Source organism: Camellia sinensis, chromosome 12 (genome assembly GCF_055761805.1).
Source record: "Camellia sinensis isolate YWXY chromosome 12, ASM5576180v1, whole genome shotgun sequence".
NCBI classification, from domain to species: domain Eukaryota; kingdom Viridiplantae; phylum Streptophyta; class Magnoliopsida; order Ericales; family Theaceae; genus Camellia; species Camellia sinensis.
Window position 1 is genome coordinate 36,418,282 of NC_138972.1, and position 22,631 is coordinate 36,440,912.

General features: G+C 43.3%; 1 protein-coding gene and 1 long non-coding RNA gene across 2 annotated transcripts; both read right to left on the reverse strand.

Annotated features, from left to right (window-relative positions):
* Nucleotides 1-15,757: 15,757 nt before the first annotated feature.
* On the reverse strand, nucleotides 15,758-19,801 carry LOC145804461 (uncharacterized). Its single transcript, XM_082898389.1, has 3 exons — nucleotides 17,754-19,801; nucleotides 17,084-17,666; nucleotides 15,758-16,974 (listed from the first exon to the last, which is right to left on the reverse strand). Exons 1-3 carry the CDS (start codon nucleotides 19,731-19,733, stop codon nucleotides 15,950-15,952), a joined length of 3,588 nt encoding a protein of 1,195 aa, XP_082754515.1. The 5' UTR covers nucleotides 19,734-19,801; the 3' UTR covers nucleotides 15,758-15,949.
* Nucleotides 19,802-20,490: 689 nt separating this feature from the next.
* Nucleotides 20,491-22,360, reverse strand: LOC145804462 (uncharacterized). Its single transcript, XR_014346198.1, has 3 exons — nucleotides 21,795-22,360; nucleotides 21,602-21,661; nucleotides 20,491-20,999 (listed from the first exon to the last, which is right to left on the reverse strand). It is a non-coding gene; the product is annotated as an uncharacterized LOC145804462 (long non-coding RNA).
* Between the last annotated feature and the right edge of the window lie 271 nt (nucleotides 22,361-22,631).

Sequence of the window (22,631 nt, forward strand, 5' to 3'; positions counted from 1 at the left end):
ACCAGATTCCCTCACAGATACCTAGGGCCATAGCACGAAATTCTGCCTCAGCACTACTACGGGCGACCACTGACTGTTTCTTGCTTCGCCATGTAACCGCGTTCCCCCAAACAATGAACAATAGCCAGAGGTTGATCTTCGATCAGTTACTGAACCTGCCCAATCTGCGTCTGAAAAAATCTCAATTTTTCTATTTGTTGTTCGTTGGAAGAAGAGACCCTTTCCCGGTGCCTTTTTTAGGTACCTCAATATTCTGGTCACAGCAGTCATGTGTTTGTCGGTAGGATTGTTCATGAATTGACTGACCACACTAACAGAGAAGCCGATGTCTGGCCTTGTATGAGAAAGATAAATGAGTTTTCCCACAAGACGTTGATATCTCCCTTTATCACTTGGTGCACTACCGTCACTTTCTTCCAATTTGATAGTTGTGTCCATAGGAGTTTCTGCCGGCTTGCATCCTAGCATCCCTGTTTCATTCAGTAAGTCTAGAACGTATTTACGTTGTGAGACGACTATGCCTTTCTTTGACCTAGCAATTTCCATTCCAAGAAAGTACTTAAGATTTCCAAGATCTTTAATCTCAAATTCCTTTGTTAGGAATGTTTTAAGTAAGCCAATTTCCTCTTCATGATCACCTGTTAGAATTATGTCATCCACATAAACAATGATAATTGCCAATTTCCCTCCTAGGGAGTGCTTCACAAATAATGTATGATCGGATTGACATTGAACAAAACCGTACCCTTTTACTGCCTTAGTGAACCGTTCAAACCAGGCCCTGGGAGATTGTTTGAGACCATACAAGGATTTTCGGAGTCTGCAAACTTTGTTGAAATTTGATGTCGTCTCAAGTCCAGCCGGAATGTCCATGTAAACTTCTTCCGCTAAGTCACCATTGAGGAAGGCATTTTTTACATCAAGTTGGTGAAGTGACCAATCGAGATTAGCTGCCAAGGATAAAAGTACACGAACAGTGTTGAGCTTGGCAACCGGAGCAAAGGTTTCTTGATAGTCAATGCCATAGGATTGGGAGAATCCTTTGGCAACCAACCGAGCTTTATAACGTTCCACATTACCATCTGCCTTGTGCTTTACTGTGAAAATCCATTTACATCCAACGGGTTTCTTACCTCTTGGAAGATCAGTAATTTCCCAAGTACCATTCGTTTCCAGAGCCCGAACTTCCTCATTGACTGCTGCCTTCCACTGAGGAGACTTGAAGGCTTCCTGAATATTCCGAGGAATGTTTATCTCCGTGATGCTAGAAGTGAAGGCACGGAACGAAGGTGATAGATTATCATAAGAAATAAAGTTCCCAATGGGATGCTGAGTACATGATCTAACTCCTTTTCTCCAAGCTATGGGCATATTAAGAATACTGTTTTCGAACTCAGAATCAACAGTACTATCTGTGGTAAGAAGATTGTTACCTGGAATGTTGCTTGGATTAGAACCCGGTTCAGCCTCATGGGATTGTTGAGAAAGTGCTCCTTCCTCCATTTCCTCTTGGATGTGTTCATTATCCCGCAAGGCAACAATGAACTCGGAATTTTCGGCAGGTACAGATGGATTCAATGACTTAGGAGGTGTGGGATTTTTGGTGGTGATGGATGGCTCACTAAATGACTCAGGGGTCCAAAATTGATATTCAGGGGTCCAAAATTGATATTCCTGGGTTGGAGTCTCCCCCTGAATATCAATTTTAGGGTAGTAAGACTGGGTTTCAAAAAATGTGACATCCATGGAAGTGTAGAATTTCCTAGTGACCGGAGAGTAACACTTATACCCTTTCTGATGTGACGAATACCCAATGAAGACACACTTGAGCGACCGGGGATCAAGTTTACCTCGATACTGTTGATGGACATGAACAAAGACAGAACACCCGAAAATTTTGGGTGGGATGGTGGAGATGAGGCGAGTAGTGGGAAAGGATTTTAGGAGAAGTTGACAAGGAGTTTGGAATTGTAGGACCTTAGATGGCATCCTATTGATAAGATAGGCAGCTGTAAGAACAGCTTCCCCCCAGAAGAATTGTGGAACATTTGTGGAAAACATGAGTGATCTAGCAACATCTAACAAATGCCGATTTTTCCGTTCAGCGATGCCGTTTTGTTGTGGGGTGTCAACACATGAACTTAAGTGAACTATCCCTTTGTCTGCTAAAAAATCTCCTAGAATTGAGTTGAAATAGTCCCGAGCGTTATCAGACTTTAGAATTTGGATTTTTGACTGGAATTGTGTCTGAATCATAATTTGAAAATTTTTGAAGATTTGGCTCGTTTCAGATTTGTCTTTCATGAGGAAGACCCAGGTTAATCTAGTGTGATCATCTATGAATGAGACAAACCACCTAGTACCAGTTACATTTTTTATTCTGGATGGACCCCAGATATCACTATGAATTAGTGAGAATGGACGAGACGCTTTATAGGATTGAATGGGAAAATGGGACCGTACATGCTTAGAAAATTGACAGATTTCACAATCAAAAGGTTTTGGATTTTTATTAAATAATGAAGGAAATAAATGCTTGAGATACATAACATTAGGATGACCTAAGCGATAGTGCCACAACATAATTGCTCTATCGTTATTTTGACACGAAACCGAAAAAGAACTACCACAAATTGCCGTTTGAGGTTGTTCTTGTGGATAGTGGCGTTCCTTAAGGATGTAGAGTCCAGAGCATTCCTCAGCATTGCCAATCATCTTCCCCGAATCCAAATCCTGAAATTCACAATGAGTGGAGAAAAAATTAGTAACACACCTCTTTTCCTTAGTGAGTTTACTAATTGACAATAAATTACAGTCCAAGTCAGGAACAAGGAGAACAGAGTTGAGAATAAGATTCCTAGACAGCACAACTGAACCTGTACCAGCAACCTTTGATAGTGAACCATCTGCTATTCGGACCGTTAAATTATTTTGACATGAGTTATATGTATCAAAAATTGTTGCATCTCCCGTCATATGATCAGATGCTCCTGAGTCCACAATCCAAGGTTTTTTACGTTTCTTACTAACAGTAAAGGCGTTCAAAGAATTACCTTTGTGAGCCAAGGTTCCGGATCCTATGATGTGGTTGGAAGACGAACCAGATTGTGACTGTAGTAGTTTCTGGAGCATCTCCATTTGCTCCTTGGTGAAAGGGCTTGCTTCAGGTTGTGGTGATGGTTCATTTGTACCTACATGATTACCTCGTCCTTCTTTCTCAAGAGGCTGACGTGGTTTCCAATCTACTGGCTTTCCATGAATCTTCCAGCAAGTTTCTCTCGAGTGACCCGGCTTTCTGCAATGATCACACCAAGGCCTACCTCCTTTATTTTTCTGACGGTTGTCGATAGGAGCGAATTGAGTCTTAAGAGCCGAGCTTTCTGCCATATTCAGTTGTTGATGAGATCCCATCATGAGTTTTTTCCGACTTTCTTCGCGACGGACTTCAGAGAATGCCTCTCTAAGGTTAGGGAGCGGTTTTACTCCCATAATTCTTCCTCTGATTTCATCAAGATTTGTGTTCAATCCTAACAAGAATTTAAACACACGCTTCCCTTCGACAATCTTTTTATATAACAGACCATCAGTAACACACTGCCAGTTATGAACCTCAAACGTATCAAGTTGACGCCATAGACGAGTAAGGGTATTGAAATATTCAGTTACCGTAAGATTGTCTTGACGTAAATTGTGGAGGGAGCTTTCAAGCTGGATGATTTCAGATGTGTTTTCCTTGTCTGAAAACGTTTCTTTTGCCATGTCCCAGATCTCTTTGGCAGTATCAAATGACAGAATATTTTCGCCAATGTCAGTGGTCATAGAGTTGACGAGCCACGACATGACCATATTATTTTCAGCTATCCACCTTTTGTAGGTTGATGCTGTGGTTTCTGGTAGCGCCGAGGCTCCGGTGATGTAGTCATCTTTCTCCTTTCCCCGTATAAACATTAACATGGATTGAGACCATTGCAAATAATTTTGCCCATTCAGTTTATGGGCAGTGATCGGAAGATGAGAGGTTTCCATTTGATGAGAGGATGAAGAGGATGAGATGATAATATCAGAAGAAGAGGAGGATGAGTTGATAGTCATTCCGAAAGCTGGACCGTATTTAGTCATGCAATAGAAGGATATATTTGAGTAGAAGAGAAAAATTCGAATATTGACTGAAGAGGCGAAAATGACGAGACAGGATTACACCCGCTCTGATACCATGAAAAAAAATATTAATATTGAGAGAGAGAGAGAGTGATTGAAAGACTAAACATAAACATAGACTCTTTTTATTTCAATCTGTTAAGCATTACAATACTACTCCATTATATAGGAGGCCAAAAACACAAACCAGCAGGCCACGAGGCCACTACATATTATTATAATAACTAACCACCGAAAGCATGAAAGGCCACTACATATTATTATAATAACTAACCACCGAAAGCATGAAATAAATAAATCAACCGAAAGCATATGGAATAAAGAAAAGGCACGTGGCTTGATTTTCAACAAATGTGAATATTTTTAACCTTTCAAGTGTATTAAATTTCCATTTTCGGACCTGTGTTTCCAAACAAATAAGAATTGTTCAGGCCTATATTCCAGAATTTTTGTCATATGTTCAAGACTTTAGTACTAAAAGAAAAATATGAACAGTTTTCACCATTTTTACCGTGTTTTTCAAGAAATGTACCTTTACAAGGCTAACTTATTCCAAGCAGAGAATACCATCAAAGTTATGAACTTCCTCTAAACTTACATTGTTGTACTCTTCTCGTCTCATGAAATTATGATTGCCGGAAAAACTTTCACTCATTGTCATTGCCAGAACGATGTGTGTAATCTAATGGTTGCCACCTTTGCCACTGAAATATCGCCGCTGAAGGGTTCTCAAGGTTTTGAGAGTGGGTATATTTTGAGTGTGAGATTTGAGAAAGGTTGATGGGTGGTAATAGAGATGAGTGTTCTCATAAACCTTATCTGATGAGTTAGTGTATGTGTAGACTTAATTGTGATATGAGATGTCCCAAATTGATTGATACCCTCTTTAGTAATTTCATTTAAGGTTATTATTGTAATAAAAAAAATGATAAATTATAAATACACCTCCTCAGATTTGTTTAAAGTACAGATTGCCCAATCTGATTTGAAAAATTACAAATACTCCCTTTTCAAAAATATTTATCTAGCATAATTAATTAAAAAAAATAAAATTCATAATTGTTCTCCTATGCAATAATAAAATTATTTAAATTATTAATTGAAACATATTTCTAACATCATTAAAAAATTTTAATTGATTTGATAATTTATTAATAAAAAATGCAATTTGTTATGAAATTAGAAACCTCAGGGAGTGGAATGTAATTTTCAAAATCACAAGAGACAATTTGTATTTTAATCAAATCTCAAGAGGTGTATTTACAATTTACCCTAAAAAAAAGTCAAAAAATGAGAGGTCCAAAATAATGAGCTACTAATAACAATACTCCTTACATACATACATACATATATATATATATATATATATAATTTATTCCAATGTTACCCTATTATGCAATTTCAATTTTATCCTCCTCACTAACCTCCCAAACCATAATCCTAGCCCTTCACACCTCTCCAGCCCCTCTTCGCCACCACTACCCTTCATCCCTACCCACCCTCTCTTGCCACCTCATTTCTATGCTTTCCCATGGCTTCCACCCCCATCTTAAAATGCATTATTGTCAAACCCACGTTGCCACCAACTCTACCTCCCTCCTTTTTTGTCTTTATTTCATGATTGCAATCTCAATCTCCTTCTCTAATTTTCATGGTTAGGGTTCACAACTAGGGTTTGGTAGAGAAATGGGATTGGCGGTGGTAGAAGAGGAGGATGATGGGCAGAAGAGAAATAAGAGATAGGGTTGCAAACTAGCCAAATCAAATTGAGTTTTACAATGTTTGAGCTCGGCTCAACTAGTTGTCAATGTGTTCGAGCTCAGCTCAAGCTCGAATCGAGCTAGAACATGAAAGTTTGAGCTCAATTCATTAAATTTTGACAAATATATCACTCTTCTCAAGTTAGCTCGTAATTATAAACTTTCAAACCTTGTGCCTTTACAACTTGCCTCAAATGTTGCCAGACAGCCGCATACAAGCATCTGCACTCTACTCTCATGCCCAACACTTATATAAGAGGCTCAAGTATCCACTGAATGTGTTGGGGACCGATGTAGGGTGGACCAAAAAAAAAAATTTTTGAGAAAAAAAACATTTGTAAGTTGGTTGTAATCCACAGAATCAAGGCAAGCTCAAAATTGTGCAAGTTTGCAAATTCAATGAAACATCTAAGTGGGTGTTTGGAAAGTTGTTGTTTTAGTGGGCTATTTTAGTTTTTGACTATTTTAGGAGGTTAAAGTTTTTGTATTTGGGAAGATAGTTGAATTTTTTTATAATTGAATGTAATGTTTATGAAAGAAAAAGTAAAATGATTATGAATTTGATGTGACATTTTGTCTTATTGATTATTTTAGTTTATTTTGTTTTTTAGTACTATTTTAACCCAAAAAACTAAAAAAGTTTTTTCCCAAACATCGCCTAAGTGATTTATTATTAGAAAAATATGATGGTAGTCCTAGATGATAAAAAGTTAATTTATATATATATTAATTAGTCTCCCATGGTATTGAATACTTCACGTGTGAGAGAAGAAGAGTGCGTATAAAATGGTGGCTGTCTTTGCAGTAATGAAAGATCCCATCCTGTAGATAAGTCTGTGCCCCTTACATTGCTAACTTGTTCCACATTGACAAAAGAATGATGGATGAAACATCCTCTCTTTGTATGAAAAATACATTTGTGAGGTTGATATATTTTTATGTATTTTTTGTTTGGAAATTAAATTAAATAATTATAACAATTATATAGAATAAAAATTTAGTAACAAGTCAAACTTATTCGAGCTGAGCCTTGTAATGCTTGAGTTCGGCTCGTTTTATAAATTAGCAATGTATCTATGCTTGAGCTTGTTTACTAATATAAATGAACGAGTTTGAATGAGCTATTTATGAGTTAAGCTCGAATTGTTCATGAACGGCTTGATTCATTTGTAACTCTACTGAGTAATGGTAGGAAAGAGAAAAGAAGGGTTAGGGCGGGACATAGAGGGCTTGGGAATTGCAATGATGATGCTAATGGGTTGTAGGGGAGGGGTTGCCAGTGGTAGTGGTAGTGCTTACGGAAGGTAGGAGTGGTGGCTAGAGTTAGAGTTTGGGGATTACTATAGAATTAGTATTAAAGTGAGAGTTAAAAAAAAAAAATAATTAAAAATTTGTAGGTGGTGGTGTAAAGGAGGTAGGGATCTAAAGAAATTTGGTCCCCTAATAGCAACACTTATCTTGATTCCTATGGTCTTCATATTAACAATCTGTCCCATGTGGGAAATTATTAAGTCCTAAGGGCACGCAAAATAGGGGATCAAAAGGGATTTAGAATAGGGGTTAAAAGACCAAATACTCTTCACTATAAAATCATACTTTCCTTCTTGAGTTTTTTTTTTTGAATTTACTTATGTAGGGGTCTAAAGAAATTTGATGCCCTATTAGCAACACTTAACTTGATTACTATGGTCTTCATAGTCTGACCCATGTGGGAAATTATTAAGTCCTAAGGGGCACGATACAAAATAGGGGATCAAAAGGGATTTAGAATAGGGGTTAAAAGACCAAATACCCTTCACTATAAAATCACACTTGTCTTCTTGAGTTTTTTTGAATTTGTTTATTTATTTTTAAAATTAAGTAGTTGTCTGTAAGAGGGGCTAATTTGAGCCCACTAAATTATTTAGGCCCAATAGCCCAAGATTAGTGGGCCCGAATTTATCGCAAGTCCAAAAATCGGTGGACCCAGATTTATCGCCATCAAACGGATTGAATCGCTCTAAGCCTCGAAAGGGTTCGGATCCACGGACCTAGAGACTTACTCGGGCCCGGGCTCGAAAGGGTATTAAGCAAGCCTAGAGATCCGAGGCACTCGGACTCGAAAGGGTTCGGATCCACGAACCTAGAGGTCCTAAACACTTGGCTTCGAACGGATTCAGACGCAATCTAGAAGTCGCTCCGTTAATGAGTCCCAGAACACTTGCGGGCTCGGAGCTTTCCGGGATCTACGCACCAGAACCATGGGCGTAATGGAGTTCGAACAAAGGACCCGATCCCGAGGACGGTGAGTGGAGATAAATTCACTCTTCGGTTAAACTAGCCTATACCCGGGTCGAGGTGGCACGACCCCGGGGGGGTCCATGAGACTCGGCAATATTTTGCGGCAGGACGTCCTCTGGGACTACCCCTGACCCTTTGGGATGATTGGGGATCATTGGTTAGGTGTGGCTAAGAAGAAGGGTTCGCCGAGGGAGTGATCTCCTCTTCGGGGTTTTCTCATCCTCGGAGAAGTCACCTACTCGGAGAAGTCACCTCCTCGGAGAGGTCACCTCCTCGGACAAGGTGGTTAGAGAGAATATCCCCCATGTGCCTTGCACATGAGCTCCATCCTACATCATGAGGTGCCTATAAATAGCACCCACCCATAGCTTTACAAGGGATGGATTTTGGAGATTTTTAACTCTTGGGAAAGAACTAATTTCCCTTCTCCATTATCAACCTTGAGAGTGAAAGTGGGAGATCAATGGGAGAGCCTTGCCATTATTCTATTCTCTAGCCATTTTGCCTTCTTCTTCACCCAATCTCTTATCTCCATCATCTCCTTTATTGTTGTGTTCCTAAGTTGAGATTATTGAAGAATCTAAGCCTCTCATCATATTCTAGAGAATTCGATCTTCGAATTTTCCAACTCCTTTCTTGAACCCTCTCCTACATTTTGGCGACTCCACTGGGGAGGCGGATTGTTTAATGGTCTCAACGAGATCTGGAATCCACACAACTCCAACAAGGATGGCGGGAGAAGATGAAGTTCACCAACAAGGATCCTCTAATGGTGGTGATGACAGAACCATGGCTCCAGATCAGCCACTTTTGCTTGAAGCCATTCAAGGACTTCAAAATACTCAGCAAGAGATTCTTACCACTCTTCAGAATCTCACTCACACCATGTTGGTGATGAGTTCTAACTTTGCACCGGCGCCAAACGGAAATCAAACTGGTGGTGGAGTTATTCCCGCCGGAGCGCAAAATCAAATCCAAGGAGAAGTAGGCCCCAATCAGCCTATGGCTCATGGCAACACGGCCACAGTAACACATGCTCAAACCACAGTAGGCGGCAGCAGTTTGCCCATGCCCGGGCTCCATGGCGTGCCGAGCCAAGATCCAATGGTGACTAGGGGAGTTTCTGGTGTAATGAATAGCACTCCAACGACTGCTGGTGTCCAGGAAAACATAAGGAGCATGATGGCGCAAAAGGGAGCTATGCCCGTACCTAATCTTGTTACGCCACCAGTGAATGTTACCCAAGCACCAAGCGGGCCTCCTTTGGTGTCGACAACAAATCTGCAAGCACAACCCGGTATAGCGGCGCCGTGCGGTGGACTCTATGGGCCTCAATTCAATATCCCATCACCAACTGGCTTGTCTATAGGCGCTGATGGCCAGTATCGTCAAATGTCCTCACCAATGATGAATTCGCAGCACCAGAATGGCCAAGACGCCCCTAGCTCAGTCTTCGGGTACATAAGCCAAGTCCCGGGAATACCACCATCAAACTCTCTCCCTCAACAGTTTCTCACTCTCGCCGATGTGCAGGCCATGTTCGATCTCGAACGGGGCAAGAGGACCTTACCCTCTTTGCCTGATCCAGACGTCAAGCCGCCTTACCCCATTGAGATGCTGAGCTATCCATACCCTGAGGGGTATACAGTGCCGAAGTTCATCAAGTTCGACGGCAAACAAGGAAATGCCCGAGAACATGTTGTGCGATTCATCGAGACTCTAGGTATTCATGGTTCAAACCACGTCCTCCGACTGAGAGAATTCTCTAAGTCCCTCACCGACCGAGCATACAGTTGGTATGTTAATTTGGCCCCAAACTCTGTCCGAAGTTGGGAGGAAATGGTTAACAAATTCCACTCCAAGTTCTTTCAAGTGGCGGAGAAGGTGACCACACTTACATTGTGTAAAGAGAAGCAACAAGAAAGTGAAGACATCCTTGACTACGTCAAAAGGTTTCAGGACAAGGCCGTGGATTGTCATGAAGCAGTTGAGGAGAGTTATCTGGTTCAAATTTGTCTAGAAGGGGCATTGAGCAGGTACAAAATGTTTCTAGTTAACCACAAGCTACCCACCTTCTCGGCATTAATAGAAGCAGCTCGGAACATTAGCATTCCTCAGGCTCAGGAGTCCGGATTTAAAGCCAGTTACAAGACTAGTTTCAAGTCATCTCGTGGACCTATCGTTGCTGCTGCCTCTGCCCCGGATACCCGAAATTCACAAGGAGGAGGTCATAGAGGCCAGAAAAGAAAGCAATATAATGGTGAAAAGGGGAATGTTTCTTATCCATGTGGAATCGAGGAAGTGAAAGCTCTAGTTAAGGAATGGGTGGCTGACGGAGAGCTAAAATTGCCTTATGTTGAAGAAATGCCATCAAAAAAGGACCGTGAGAGCCCTGAATTTTGTGTCTACCATCGTACATTGAAACATCCGACAGAGAAGTGTTGGACTCTCAGGAAAATCTTCAGAGATAAAGTCGAAGCAGACGAATTGAGGTTCAAAAAGCGAGGGACTCAAGACATCCGAGAACAACCATATCCTCAACACCGGGACAAGGGCAAGAATGTTGCTATGATAGCTTATGAAGGCCCAATGATCGAGGCTATCGCTAATCTCGATGACGATGACTGTTATCTGGACGACATCCTCGAGCCAGAGGGTGAGCAAGTTTACTATGGAAGTGCTCTCGATCCAGAGGGCAGAACATTTATGACTCATGGCAAAGATCCCTTTGATCCAGAAGGAGGAGAAGAATACTATGGAAGAGGAGGACACCATGTTTATGTGGCATCTTATTTTGAGGAGACCGAGGAGATGGTTAACTACGAACCTCCAAGAGTGGAAAAAGATCCGGATCACTATGCCAAAACCCTGCAAGACTGTGTAAAGTTCAAGCAGTTCTTTGACCAGCTTGGACTTTCCAGGGAGGCAAGAACGGAAATCACCAAGTCTATCATTAATATAGCCGAGGCACACCATGAGGAATGCATGTCTACTGAGGGGTCTATCCCGAGGAAGGCAAAAGAGCAATCTAGTGCCATTACTTTCTCCGAGGCTGATCGGAAGTATCCTTTTTCTCACAATCGCCCGCTTTATGTGACTGTTTTTATTAACGGGGTTGAGTTCAAAAGGGCCTTTCTAGATAGTGGAGCCTCTATCAACATTATGACTCGCGCTACTCTAGAAAAAGCCGGAATCTCTGAAGAACGCATTGTGAAGCAGCCGATAGTCATCACTGGCTTCGGTGGAGAAAGGAGAGTTACTATCGGATGCGTAACTGTTGATTTAGCCGTTGGAGAGATTCGCTCGGCCACCAAGTTCCATATTATCGATTCTGAGGCAAATTATCACATCATTCTAGGGAGGACCTGGATGCATAGATATGGGGCTGTACCATCGAGTTATCATCAGTGTGTTAAGGCTAAATGGGGAAAGAAGACGGTGACAATTCAGGCTACAGAAAGGCCTTTCGAGATCCATGAAGCTCATTATTCTGATGCCATCTACTTCACCGAACTGGCTGTCGAAGAAGTTCCCACCACCTCTAAGCCTCGAGGGGTCAAAATTCCTCGTTGGGAGGATATCAAAGATGACAAGGAGCCGATGGCAGAATCAAGTAAGCGGGCAATGTCTAGAACAGAAAGTCTGCCTATTCCTCGGAAGGTGATGAAAGTTCGAGAAGGAGGTAAGATGGTGTATTATTTATGAAGGTGCGGGGAGTCGGTTTCTTCAGTCACCGACTCCGAGTCAAAAGAAGAGCCTCCTGACAATGATATAGTAATAAAGCCTGAAGTGGCTCCAGAATGTATGCAAGATGGGCCGAAGCCTCAGCCTGAACAACTTATCGAAATAGATCTGAGTGATGGACAAGATGCACCGAGGCCGGTATTCGTAAGTTCGAGCCTTAGCCCAGAGAAGCGGGAACAGTTGTTAAAGTTGATAAGCCGATACTCAGATGTGTTTGCTTGGTCATATAAGGAAATGCCCGGACTAGATCCTGACCTAGTCTCCCACTATCTTGATGTGTTCCCAAACTCCAAGCCAATTAAGCAAGCTGCTCGAAAATATCATCCAGATCTCGAAGAGAAGATTAAGGAGGAGATTGAAAAACTTCAACAGGCTGGTTTCATCCGGCCAATACAGTACCCCACGTGGTTAGCAAACATCGTGCCAGTAAAGAAGAAGAATGGCCAAATCAGAGTATGTGTAGACTTTCGAGATTTGAACAAATCTTGCCCGAAGGATGAATTCCCTCTTCCTCACATCGACACCCTCGTGGATACTACCTCGGGACACCAGATGTTCTCATTCATGGATGGATTCAGTGGATACAATCAGATTAAGATGGCTGAAGAGGACGCAGAAAAGACTGCTTTTAGAACACCTCTCGGAAACTTCTTCTATACAGTCATGCCTTTCGGACTCAAGAATGCCGGTGCAACTTACCAAAGGGCTATGACTGCAATCTTTCATGACATGATCCATCATGAGGTGGAAGATTATGTTGATGATCTAGTGGTGAAATCCAAGAAAGAAGAAGACCATCTCCGAGACCTTGAGAAGGTATTCAAGAGGTGCCAGAAATTCAAAATGAGGATGAATCCTCTCAAATGTGCTTTCGGGGTGACGGCCGGGAAGTTCCTCGGGTTTCTTGTACATAGGCATGGTATCGAGGCAGATGAAGACAAGGTCAAATCTATCAGAGCAATGCCTCCCCCGCATTCTCAGAAGGAGTTAAAGAAGTTCCTCGGGAAAGTGTCTTATATTCGGAGGTTTATCCCAGCACTTGCAGAGATCTCGGCCCCTTTCGGTTCATTGTTAAAAGGAGATGCCAAGTTCGAGTGGAACCAGGAGCACCAAAAGGCCTTCGAGAGAATCAAGGCAGCCTTGACCTCGCCTCAGACCATGATAGCCCCGCAGCCCGGGGTGCCGCTAATGTTGTACTTAACTTCAACCCCCAAGTCCATAGGGGCATTATTGGTCCAAGATGTAGATGGAGCAGAACGCCCGGTGTATTACATCAGCCGGAAGATTCGAGGAGCAGAAGTCCGATATACCCCGGTAGAGAGACATTGTTTAGCTTTGGTATTCACTGTCCAAAAGCTCAGACATTACTTCTTAGCACACCAGATTCGGATTGTCACTAAAAGTGATCCAATCCGATACCTCCTCAGCAAGCCTGCTCTAACCGGGAAGGTGGCAAGATGGTTGTTAGCACTAGGTGAATTCGAGATCACATGTGTAGCCCCCAAGGCGATCAAAAGCCAAGCCTTAGCTGATCTCCTTGCCCAATTTCCAAGTGGTGACTATGAACCAGTGAATGAAGAATTAAGAGGAGAGGTGCATGCAGCTATGGCTTCCGAGGAAAACTTCTGGACATTGAGCTTTGACGGAGCAGCAGCCGGAGGGAAGGGAGGAACCGGGATAGTCCTTACAAGCAAAAGTGGGGAAAAGTTATATTTGTCTTATAAACTGGATTTCCATTGTTCGAATAACGAAGCCGAGTATGAGGCTCTTATTTTAGGCTTGATAGCAGCTGAGAAGCACAGTATCAAGAAGATTCGGATCCGGGGGGACTCAAAGCTGATAGTGAAGCAAGTTTCAGGACAGTTCGTCTTAAAGGAGCCTGCCTTGGCCACATATCGAACAACAGTCCAAAGGCTTCTTGACAAATTTCAGAAGGTCGAAATAGAGCATGTGCCTCGCTCCGACAACAAGTTTTCAGATGCCCTCGCAACATTAGGGGCAAGAGTTGACATTCCAGAGGAAGAGGCAACAATTGTTATCAAGAAGAGAACAGAACCTTCAATAATACCCGAAGACAAAGGCCTTCCGGAGGACTGGAGAGGAGAAGTCCTCGAGCAACTCAGAAGCAAAGTTGGAAAACTGACTATGGCCAAGCTTGCCCAATTCACAATTATTCAAGGTGAACTTTACTTCCGAGGAGGTACCGGATTCCTAGCCCGGTGTATTGGCCAACAAGAAGCAAGCTTCCGACTACAACAGATCCATGAAAAGTCTTGCGGGGATGGGGATATCAGTCTGTATAGAAGAATCCAAAGACAAGGTTATTATTGGCCCGAGATGGAGAAGGACTCAAATCAATTACAGAGGGAATGCCCCAAGTGTCAGTCATACATCCGGGAGGATGAGAGTTGCTTTGAAATTGATACCCCTGACTGGAGGCAAGTCTACATTGACTATCTCAAAGAGGGAACACTACCTGAGAGCCCGAGGGACATTGCACACCTCAAGAGGAGAGCGAGGCGGTACTTTCTTGATCAGGACAAGCTGTATAGAAGAAGTATTGAGGGCACTCCCCTGAGATGTCTCTCCAAGGAGGAGTCAGATCTAGTCCTCGGAAGAGCCCACGAGATTGAACATCAAGGAGGGGCTCGGCTGTTCGAGCAACTTATACACCTTGGGTATTACTGGCCGACCATGGAGTCAGATGCATCCCATCACGTGAAGAGGTGCCAGACTTGTCAGAAACACGGAAATTTGATCCATGCTCCAGCTGTAGACCTGCATAGTATCCGAACGCCATGGCCGTTCCATACCTGGGCTTTTGATCTGATAGGGCCCATCTCTACATCTTCTAAGGGGTACAAGTGGATTCTCGCAGCCACAGAATTGAGTACAAAGTGGGTCGAAGCAATTCCTCTGAAGAACGCTACGGGGCCTGCAGTTGCGAACTTCATCAAGGAGAATATCATTTGCCGATTTGGAGTACCAAACACCATCCTCTCGGATAACGGCACTCCCTTCATAAACAAAGATGTGAAGAGCCTCCTAGAGACTTACCAAGTGAAGCATCACAAATCCACACCCTACTATCCAAAAGGGAACGGGCAGGCGGAAGCCACAAACAAGACACTGATAAGGATTCTGAGCAAGATGATGGATGAGTTTGGGGGGACTTGGTCCGAACAGTTGATAGTAGCCCTATGGGCGTATCGCACTTCGAAGAGAAAGCCAACTCAAGCAACTCCTTACTCCCTTGTGTATGGGTCCGAGGCAGTGTTACCTATAGAGTTGGAAACGCCATCTGCTCGAATGGCTCTCGCCTCGGGAATGGTATTGGAGCCTCGAACCACTAGATTGGAAGCATTAGAGGAAAAGCATGACAGAGCTGCAAAAGTCATGGAAAGGTATCATGAGTCCATCGCCCGAGCCTATAACCAGACTGTGGTACCAAGGAAGTTTGAAGAAGGTGATCTAGTATGGAAGATTGTAGACCCAATCATGCGAGGACAGCCTTTACCCAAGTTTTCTCCAAAATGGGAAGGGCCCTACAAGGTGGTTCAGGCAAGCTCAAGCGGGTACTACAAACTTGTAAGGGTTGAAGACGGCTTCCGAACTGGCCCGCTCAATGCAAAGTTTATCAAGCATTACTACCCATAGTTGGACTCATCTATGTTGAAATTCATTTTCACTTTCTTACTTTGTCTAAAGGTTGTATTTCCCTTGCGTTATGAAGAAGCTGGTTTTCTCTATGGTGTATGCTTTATCCCATCACTTACAGTGAATCTATTATGCTTTTGTCAAGAAAGTTGAAGAACTAATGAGAATATTTCAGCTTTTATAAACATGTGCATATGATTGTTCTATCATTCGAAATAAATATTTTATCAAGTAGAATGAGAAAACAATGCGAAAATATCCAAACAACAAAAATTTTGTCATTTCATTGCATTGTCCTAGATAAAACATTTTTATCGAAAGGGGCAAGAAAGTAATGATAAAAAAAAAACTCAATCTTTCCTAAAGACACCTTCGAAGAAGCTGCCCGTCACATCTACATCTGGAGGACAAACAGTAGAGTGTGCCTCTAAAGTCTCCAAGGCCCGAGCATAACCCGACTCAAGTTCACGAAGAGTTGCCTTTGTCTCATCTATAGAGGTGCGATAAGAGGCAAGCACAGACATAAGTTCCAGCCGATGACTGGCGTTCGAAGCTATATCCAGGCGCTTCCGAAGCCATGATAAGTCCACTTGGTGACGCTCCATGTCAGAGATCCCCTGATACGCCGTCTCGACTACTTTTCCATTAAGGTCACACAACCGTTGCGTGTCCAAGCTATATAAGATAGTGGCAAAAGACTCGAGAAGAGCAGTCTGAATGAGTGGACACTGGCAAGCAAATGAAGCAAAGGTCTCCGGGTAACTTGAATGCACAAGCTGTAGAACTGAAGCAAACTCAGGAGCTACCCAATAATGGAGAAATGATACTTTGCCAGAAGTCGAAGGAGGAATTGGGGCCGGAAAGTTGCTAGTCTCAGGAATCTCCCCAATGTCTATCGGGTTAGATGAACCACCCGGAGGGGTAACTCCCGGCAGAGGTCCCGAGCCTGAGAATGCCGAACGATAAGGGGACAGACCAAAAGCATCACTATCAATGTGGAAATCACTGAGATTCAAATCCAAAATATTTGAAGGCACTGGCGATGAAGAACCTCTGGCAGTCGTCTCAAAGGCAGGTGTTCCCCCTTGAGAAGGAGAACCGTGAGGAGTTACAAAGAGAGTCGGAGTAGAGTCCGGGGCAGGTGAAGACGGGACCCCGGTAGCAGCTAACACCGGAGCAGAGTCCGAGGCAGGTGAAGGCAGGACCCCGGTAGCAGCTAACACTGGAGCAGAGTCCGAGGCAGGTGAAGGCAGGACCCCGGTAGCAGCTAACACTGGAGCAGAGTCCGAGGCAGGTGAAGGCAGGACCCCGGTAGCAGCTAACACTGGAGCAGAGTCTGAGGTAGGTGAAGGCAAGACCCCGTTAGCAGCTAACACTGAAGAAAAGATAAGAAGGCCTTATTAGAGGTAGGGAACAGGAAAGTCATTTAAGTAAAGATTTCTCACAGATATAAGTAAATGACAAACTTCAGAAAGAAAGATTACCAGAGGGAGAATCAATATGCAAAGCAGGGGCAACTGAAGGACTCCTAGCATCAACAAAGTCACTTGGTCGTGTAGAGACCACCTGATCGATCTCAATGTCTGATGAAGCCTGAACAGTAGTAGTCATCCCTGAAGAAGGAAGGAGGGCCGGAGGATGAGAATCACCATAAGTGCCAGAGCGAGTCTCAGAGATCTCTAGCACATCCACCTCCACACCATTCCTAGAGGCGCACCTCATCTCTACATCGCCTCTAGAAGCATGGCCCGCGACATCAATTTCTGTGGCATCAGTCCCTCCAGCAATCTCAACATCAGAACGGTGAGCCCCAACAAACTCGTCACCAAGGTAGTGCTCCTCCTCAGCTACGGTAGGGCGATGACGACGCGTGCGTGGAATAAGGTCACAAAAATGATCGGAGGACTCAGCCTCATCATCATCGTCATCTATAACTGCTATACGAGGGGTGCACATCTTCACAAGTCTTGCAGACAAAGGGAGGGTGTCGTCCAAGTCTGAGTCCGGCCTGGGGGAGGCAGCATGGCCAGGAGCCACGGTACCGAGAACGTCAACAACCGCAGGATCCTACATAACATGGGCAAATAAAAGTTTTCATTTTAGAAGGTATAGTCGCAAGAAGGAAAGTAGCTTCAAATCAAGAATTTCGGGTACCTCACGAAGCCTTTTGGAAAGGCGAGGAGCGGAAGGACTGGCATCAGAAGTCCTTTTGTGAGCCATCTTCTTAAGGCGGGTCGTCCGAGGACCAGAGGCCTTATTCAAAGGGACTGGCTCTGGAGAAGTAATTGCCAAGCTAGAAGCAGATGCCCGAGCAGAAGGGTCAGTTGGAGCAGATGAAGTGAAGAAACCCTCGTACATGTGGTCAGATTTTCGGCTCTCGGGTAGCCGAAGAGAAGAATCCTTCTTATAAATCGGCGGAGGCAAACATACGGTCGGTCTGCTCTGGACAAATGCAATAAACGCATCGATATTCTTCTGCCAATACCGCCTGAAAGAGGGGGTGAAACCCCCTACTCGGCTCAAGCCTGGCATCGTCAAAGAGCCGGATATGGGAAGCACGGTGTGTATAAGCCGGCGACTGAAGCGCCCGTAGCTCTCTGAAAATGATAATAAATGAGGTGCTGGCCCCGGGGCACATTGATCAAACCCGAATTGACATGCTACACGGTCAGGCCTATAAACGGCACTATCAACGCCTTCCTCATGCCACACCGGTAATGAACTCGGACGGATCATAATTAGCATATCAACAAAGGGTGCAGGGATGTTCTTCGGCAAAGGAAAGGACACCAAGCGGGAGGAACCATGATAGATAAGCGGTGTGGCCACACCTACAGGTGGGCATACATACGGCCGTGCCACAAAGCGTCGGGGATCATCCACCAGAGTATTCAAGGATAAGGTGGAAATAGTACGTGACCAACGTGTAATCAACGGCTGGCAAGACTTCGCTTTCTCAAATGTCCGAGACCCATCAGTATCGAGCACGGGGATGCCATCTTTATCCACTATCTCCCGAAGAACTTCCGCCTCAAATACAGTCGGAGCAGGGGCAAATTTTGGGAACCTCTCGAAGAAGAAACATAGCAGGAACTGGCTGTGAATAAAGGAGACAGGCTCATATCGACCCACGGAGCGAACCATATCTCGATGTAGCAGATCCAGCCGATAATAGAGATTCCCAAGAAATAGGGGAGCCAAAGGGATCCGATCTCCTCTGAAGAGCCTGACTGCCAAGGGGAAGACGAAAGGATTGAGGGAATCCGGAGGTGTGCTCGGAAGAATGAAGAATGAAAGGAAGCAAGCCAGAAATCCCAAGAAATAGAGCCTGGAGCCATACATCGGACCGGCTTCATACTCCCGAGAGTCAGGATCAGCATCTCTGGCCAAGGGCTGAAGATCCTTGAAGAAGTGACGGATCCATGCAGTATAGGAGGCACGGTCCGTCCTTACTCGACTAGTCCTCCTCGCTGAACCATCAAAAACAGAACTCCACCGACCACAAGTTTGAAGATTTAGCTTCAGAGATTGGATCAAAGAATCATCTTCGGGGGGTGTCTGCTCAGGGTCGAAGGCATCAGGGCCGGTCACTTCCAAACGCAGCAACATGAACACATCCTCAAGGGTGGGCCCCATCTCGTGCTGGCCAAGTATAAAGGTGTGTGTCTCGGTGCTCCATCGAAGAGCCATGGCTTCCAGGCTAGCATTGTTGCGACGGATGGATAGAGATCTAGATATTTTCACCGGGATCAATAGCCGGGCCTCCTGAAGTCGTTGACAGAGGCTCCTGTCCAAGAGGACATCATCGACCCACTCTTGCCAACCGAAAGGAGGGTTTGAGAAGGCCTTGAACTGAGGATAACAGTATGGAAAGTCCCCCTGCTCAATTCGAAAGCGTAGCACCGAGGAAGGAGAAATGAGGGCCTCATGTCCAGAGTCAGTGTCCTCAGTGAGACATAATGGAGCCGCCTTCGGAGATAGAAGAGAAGTGGTGGAGGTAGCCGCCCGCCAGAAGGGGTCCTTCCGACCAAAATAAGGAGATTTCCTCCACTCAGATGCCGGAGGTACATCCCTCTCTTTCATGAGAGCCGGTTCCGATGACCCCGGGACAGCGGGTTTCTTTCGAGAAGACATATGGCTGAAATAACAGGTATAAATAGTAAGGAGTTGACCGTATTAAAATTCAGAATATTGGAATTAAAGCAACACATTCAAATGAAATTTCGGCATCAACTATTCATTTCTCTGAGAGTCCATGAATTCAACAAATTCTACGAGGAATTTTTTTTACACCAAGAGTCCAGGTTCAACCCCAGAAGTCATCAACAATTCTTTTTCTCGGGTGTTCCTCAAGCTCAACAAATTTTAATACCAATGGGTGCATCATCAACATATAGATTTTCGTCTTCTATCATCAATAAGAGGTGCAATGTCATAGGTCGCTTCATGATGAAGTTCAATCGGGTCAATTTCTTAAAGTCACTATGTTCTATATTAAAGGTCCAATTTATACGGGGCTCAAAATTTGGACAGAGTGAAGTTCAATAGTAAATTTCAGGCCCGAGATCCGAAGTATATTACATTGCTTATCAGTAGCAAGATTCAATGGATCATTATGCAAATTACAAGAATGTCCTTTCCAAAGTCCATATTCATAAGTCCAGGGTTTTCTCTCTCCATGTCAAAAATGGAGCTCAAATACTAGTCAACAAGTTATATTCGGCCTTTCCTCGGTGATAAAGTTCAACAAATTATGTTCAAGCCAAGCACCTCAATGAGGTTTCAAGTGCTAGTGCATGTTTCCATATGGCCAAAATCACGGTGTTTGAGCTAAAAAATATATATATATATATATATATCATTGGGATTGCCACAAAAAATTGAGTCCATATTCAGATTCAGTTTTTTATTTATTTATTTTATTTTTATTTTCATCAGATTGCTTGAGCCCTCTACATTGCCACAAAAATATATTTATATATATTTAAATATATTTACATTCGGAAGAGGGGGCCGAATTTCATACTTACAAATTTGGGCAGTTAGAGAGGTGAAGTCTGAAGCCGATACTGGAAATTTAAGCTGAAATCAGAGAGGCTTTACAGACTGTAATCAACAAAACTAGGCTAGGCTTGGCAGGACCACACACGTTGCGTTGAGAGGGCGAACGTGTGTGGTGTGCGTTGGAACCGTCGAAGTCAACAGTGATCGGAACTGGAACCAGTGAGTATGCAAAAACCGAGATTCAAACTCCGAAAATAGCGCCGGGCTGTGAGACTAACGAGCTGGATGGTGTTAGGCAAAACCACACATCGCGTTGAGTGGGCGACGTGTGGTTCGCGTTGAACAGCCGAAGACGAAGGCAAAGCATCGGGCATCCACTATTTATCTTCCGAGCATCTACAAGATCGACAAGACAATAATTAATTATTCAACATCAAACCTGTATGTATGTCAAAATTATTGTCAAAATTATCGGCACAGGTTCAAGATTCAATAGCATGGATTCAAGATAACAAAGCCAGATTTCTTCAATAAAATTAGCAAGGATTCAACATTGATTATTCCAATATTCACACAAAAAAAAAAAAAAAAAAAAAAAAAAAAAAAAATCAAGATCTCTTCATCAAGATGTGCAACAGCAGAAATTTATGGGTTACATTATCCAAAAATTTATAAATCAGAGTTTATACAAATAAAAAGTTCAAAAAGAGGACTTCAAATGCTTGCTCACAGATCTGATGTAACAATGGTTAAGACATGAAGCTAAAAGAAGGAAGCCCCCTATGGGAGGATTCAGGTCCCCTCATTGCATTGAACTATTCTCCAGAGAAATGATATCTGGATGGACTTCATGGGGAAATGAGCCCCTTTATTTTCAAGAGTCTAGAAATTTTTTAAAGAGGACAACTGATACATAATGCTTTCAGACGAAAGCCTCTCTCTTTGGAACTACATTTGCCGACCTGGAACCTATTTGGCATTCTTGTGCAAGTGTTTACCCTCAAGATTGGTGACATGCTGCCTTGTCCATGAGATGGAAGTGTTGCCTCTCCCAGAACCTGATGATCATGATTAACCATGCCATGGTTACTAGAGTTTTTTTTTTTAATATTGTATTTGTAAGAGGAGTTATATATATATATATATATATATAATAATAATAATAATAAATAAATAAAGAAAGAAGAGAACCAGCAGGTATAACACAAAACCGTGAGCTATGAGATCCGAGCTCTGGAAGATATCGCCGGACCAAGAAGACGTTGAGTTGAATGGTGTTTGGCGAGACCACGCATGCCGCGTTGAGAGGGCGGCGTGTGTGGTCGGTGCTTGGCAGTCGAGGTCACCAGCAGCGACGTGAGTGGGTGTAGCTGGACAGCCGAAGCCGGCGGCAAAATTGCAGTAGGAAGAAGACAATAGTGACTGGTGCTGGACAGTCACGGCTTACAGTAGCAATGGCGTCTCCGAGGAGTCGACGTTAGCAGTGCTTAGCAGAACTGGGCTCCGGCAGTTGCGTCGGTGGACTGAAGTGAAACACCAGTAGTGAGTAGCAGTTTGGATCGCACGCCAGCAGTAGTCGCAACGTTGGGACAAGTCGGTGGTGTTGCTCGGTGCTGTGATAGCAGTCGGTATGCAAACAGCAGTGGTCTTCAAAGCAAGAAGCAGCGCTGGTTTGTTGAAGAAGAAGGCTAGCCTCTCGATCTAGAGAGAGTGAATAGGCTGAGAAAATGGTGCGGCGGCTGTGCAAAAGTTTGTGAGATTTAGGGTTCTGAATCATCTCTTTAAATAGAATAAAATAAAAGGTGTGATATATGGAATAAGCCTCATATATTCTGAATATATATATATATATATATATGCATATTTCCAAAAAAAAAGAGGCCAACCTATTTCCAAAAAAAAAAAAAAAAAAAAAAAAAAAAAAAAAAAAAAAAAAAAAAAAAAAAAAAAAAAAGAGTACAAAAAAATTAAATTTTTGCTTGTCAATTTTTTCTGTAAATTGAAGTGCGTCATCAACTTTATCCATAG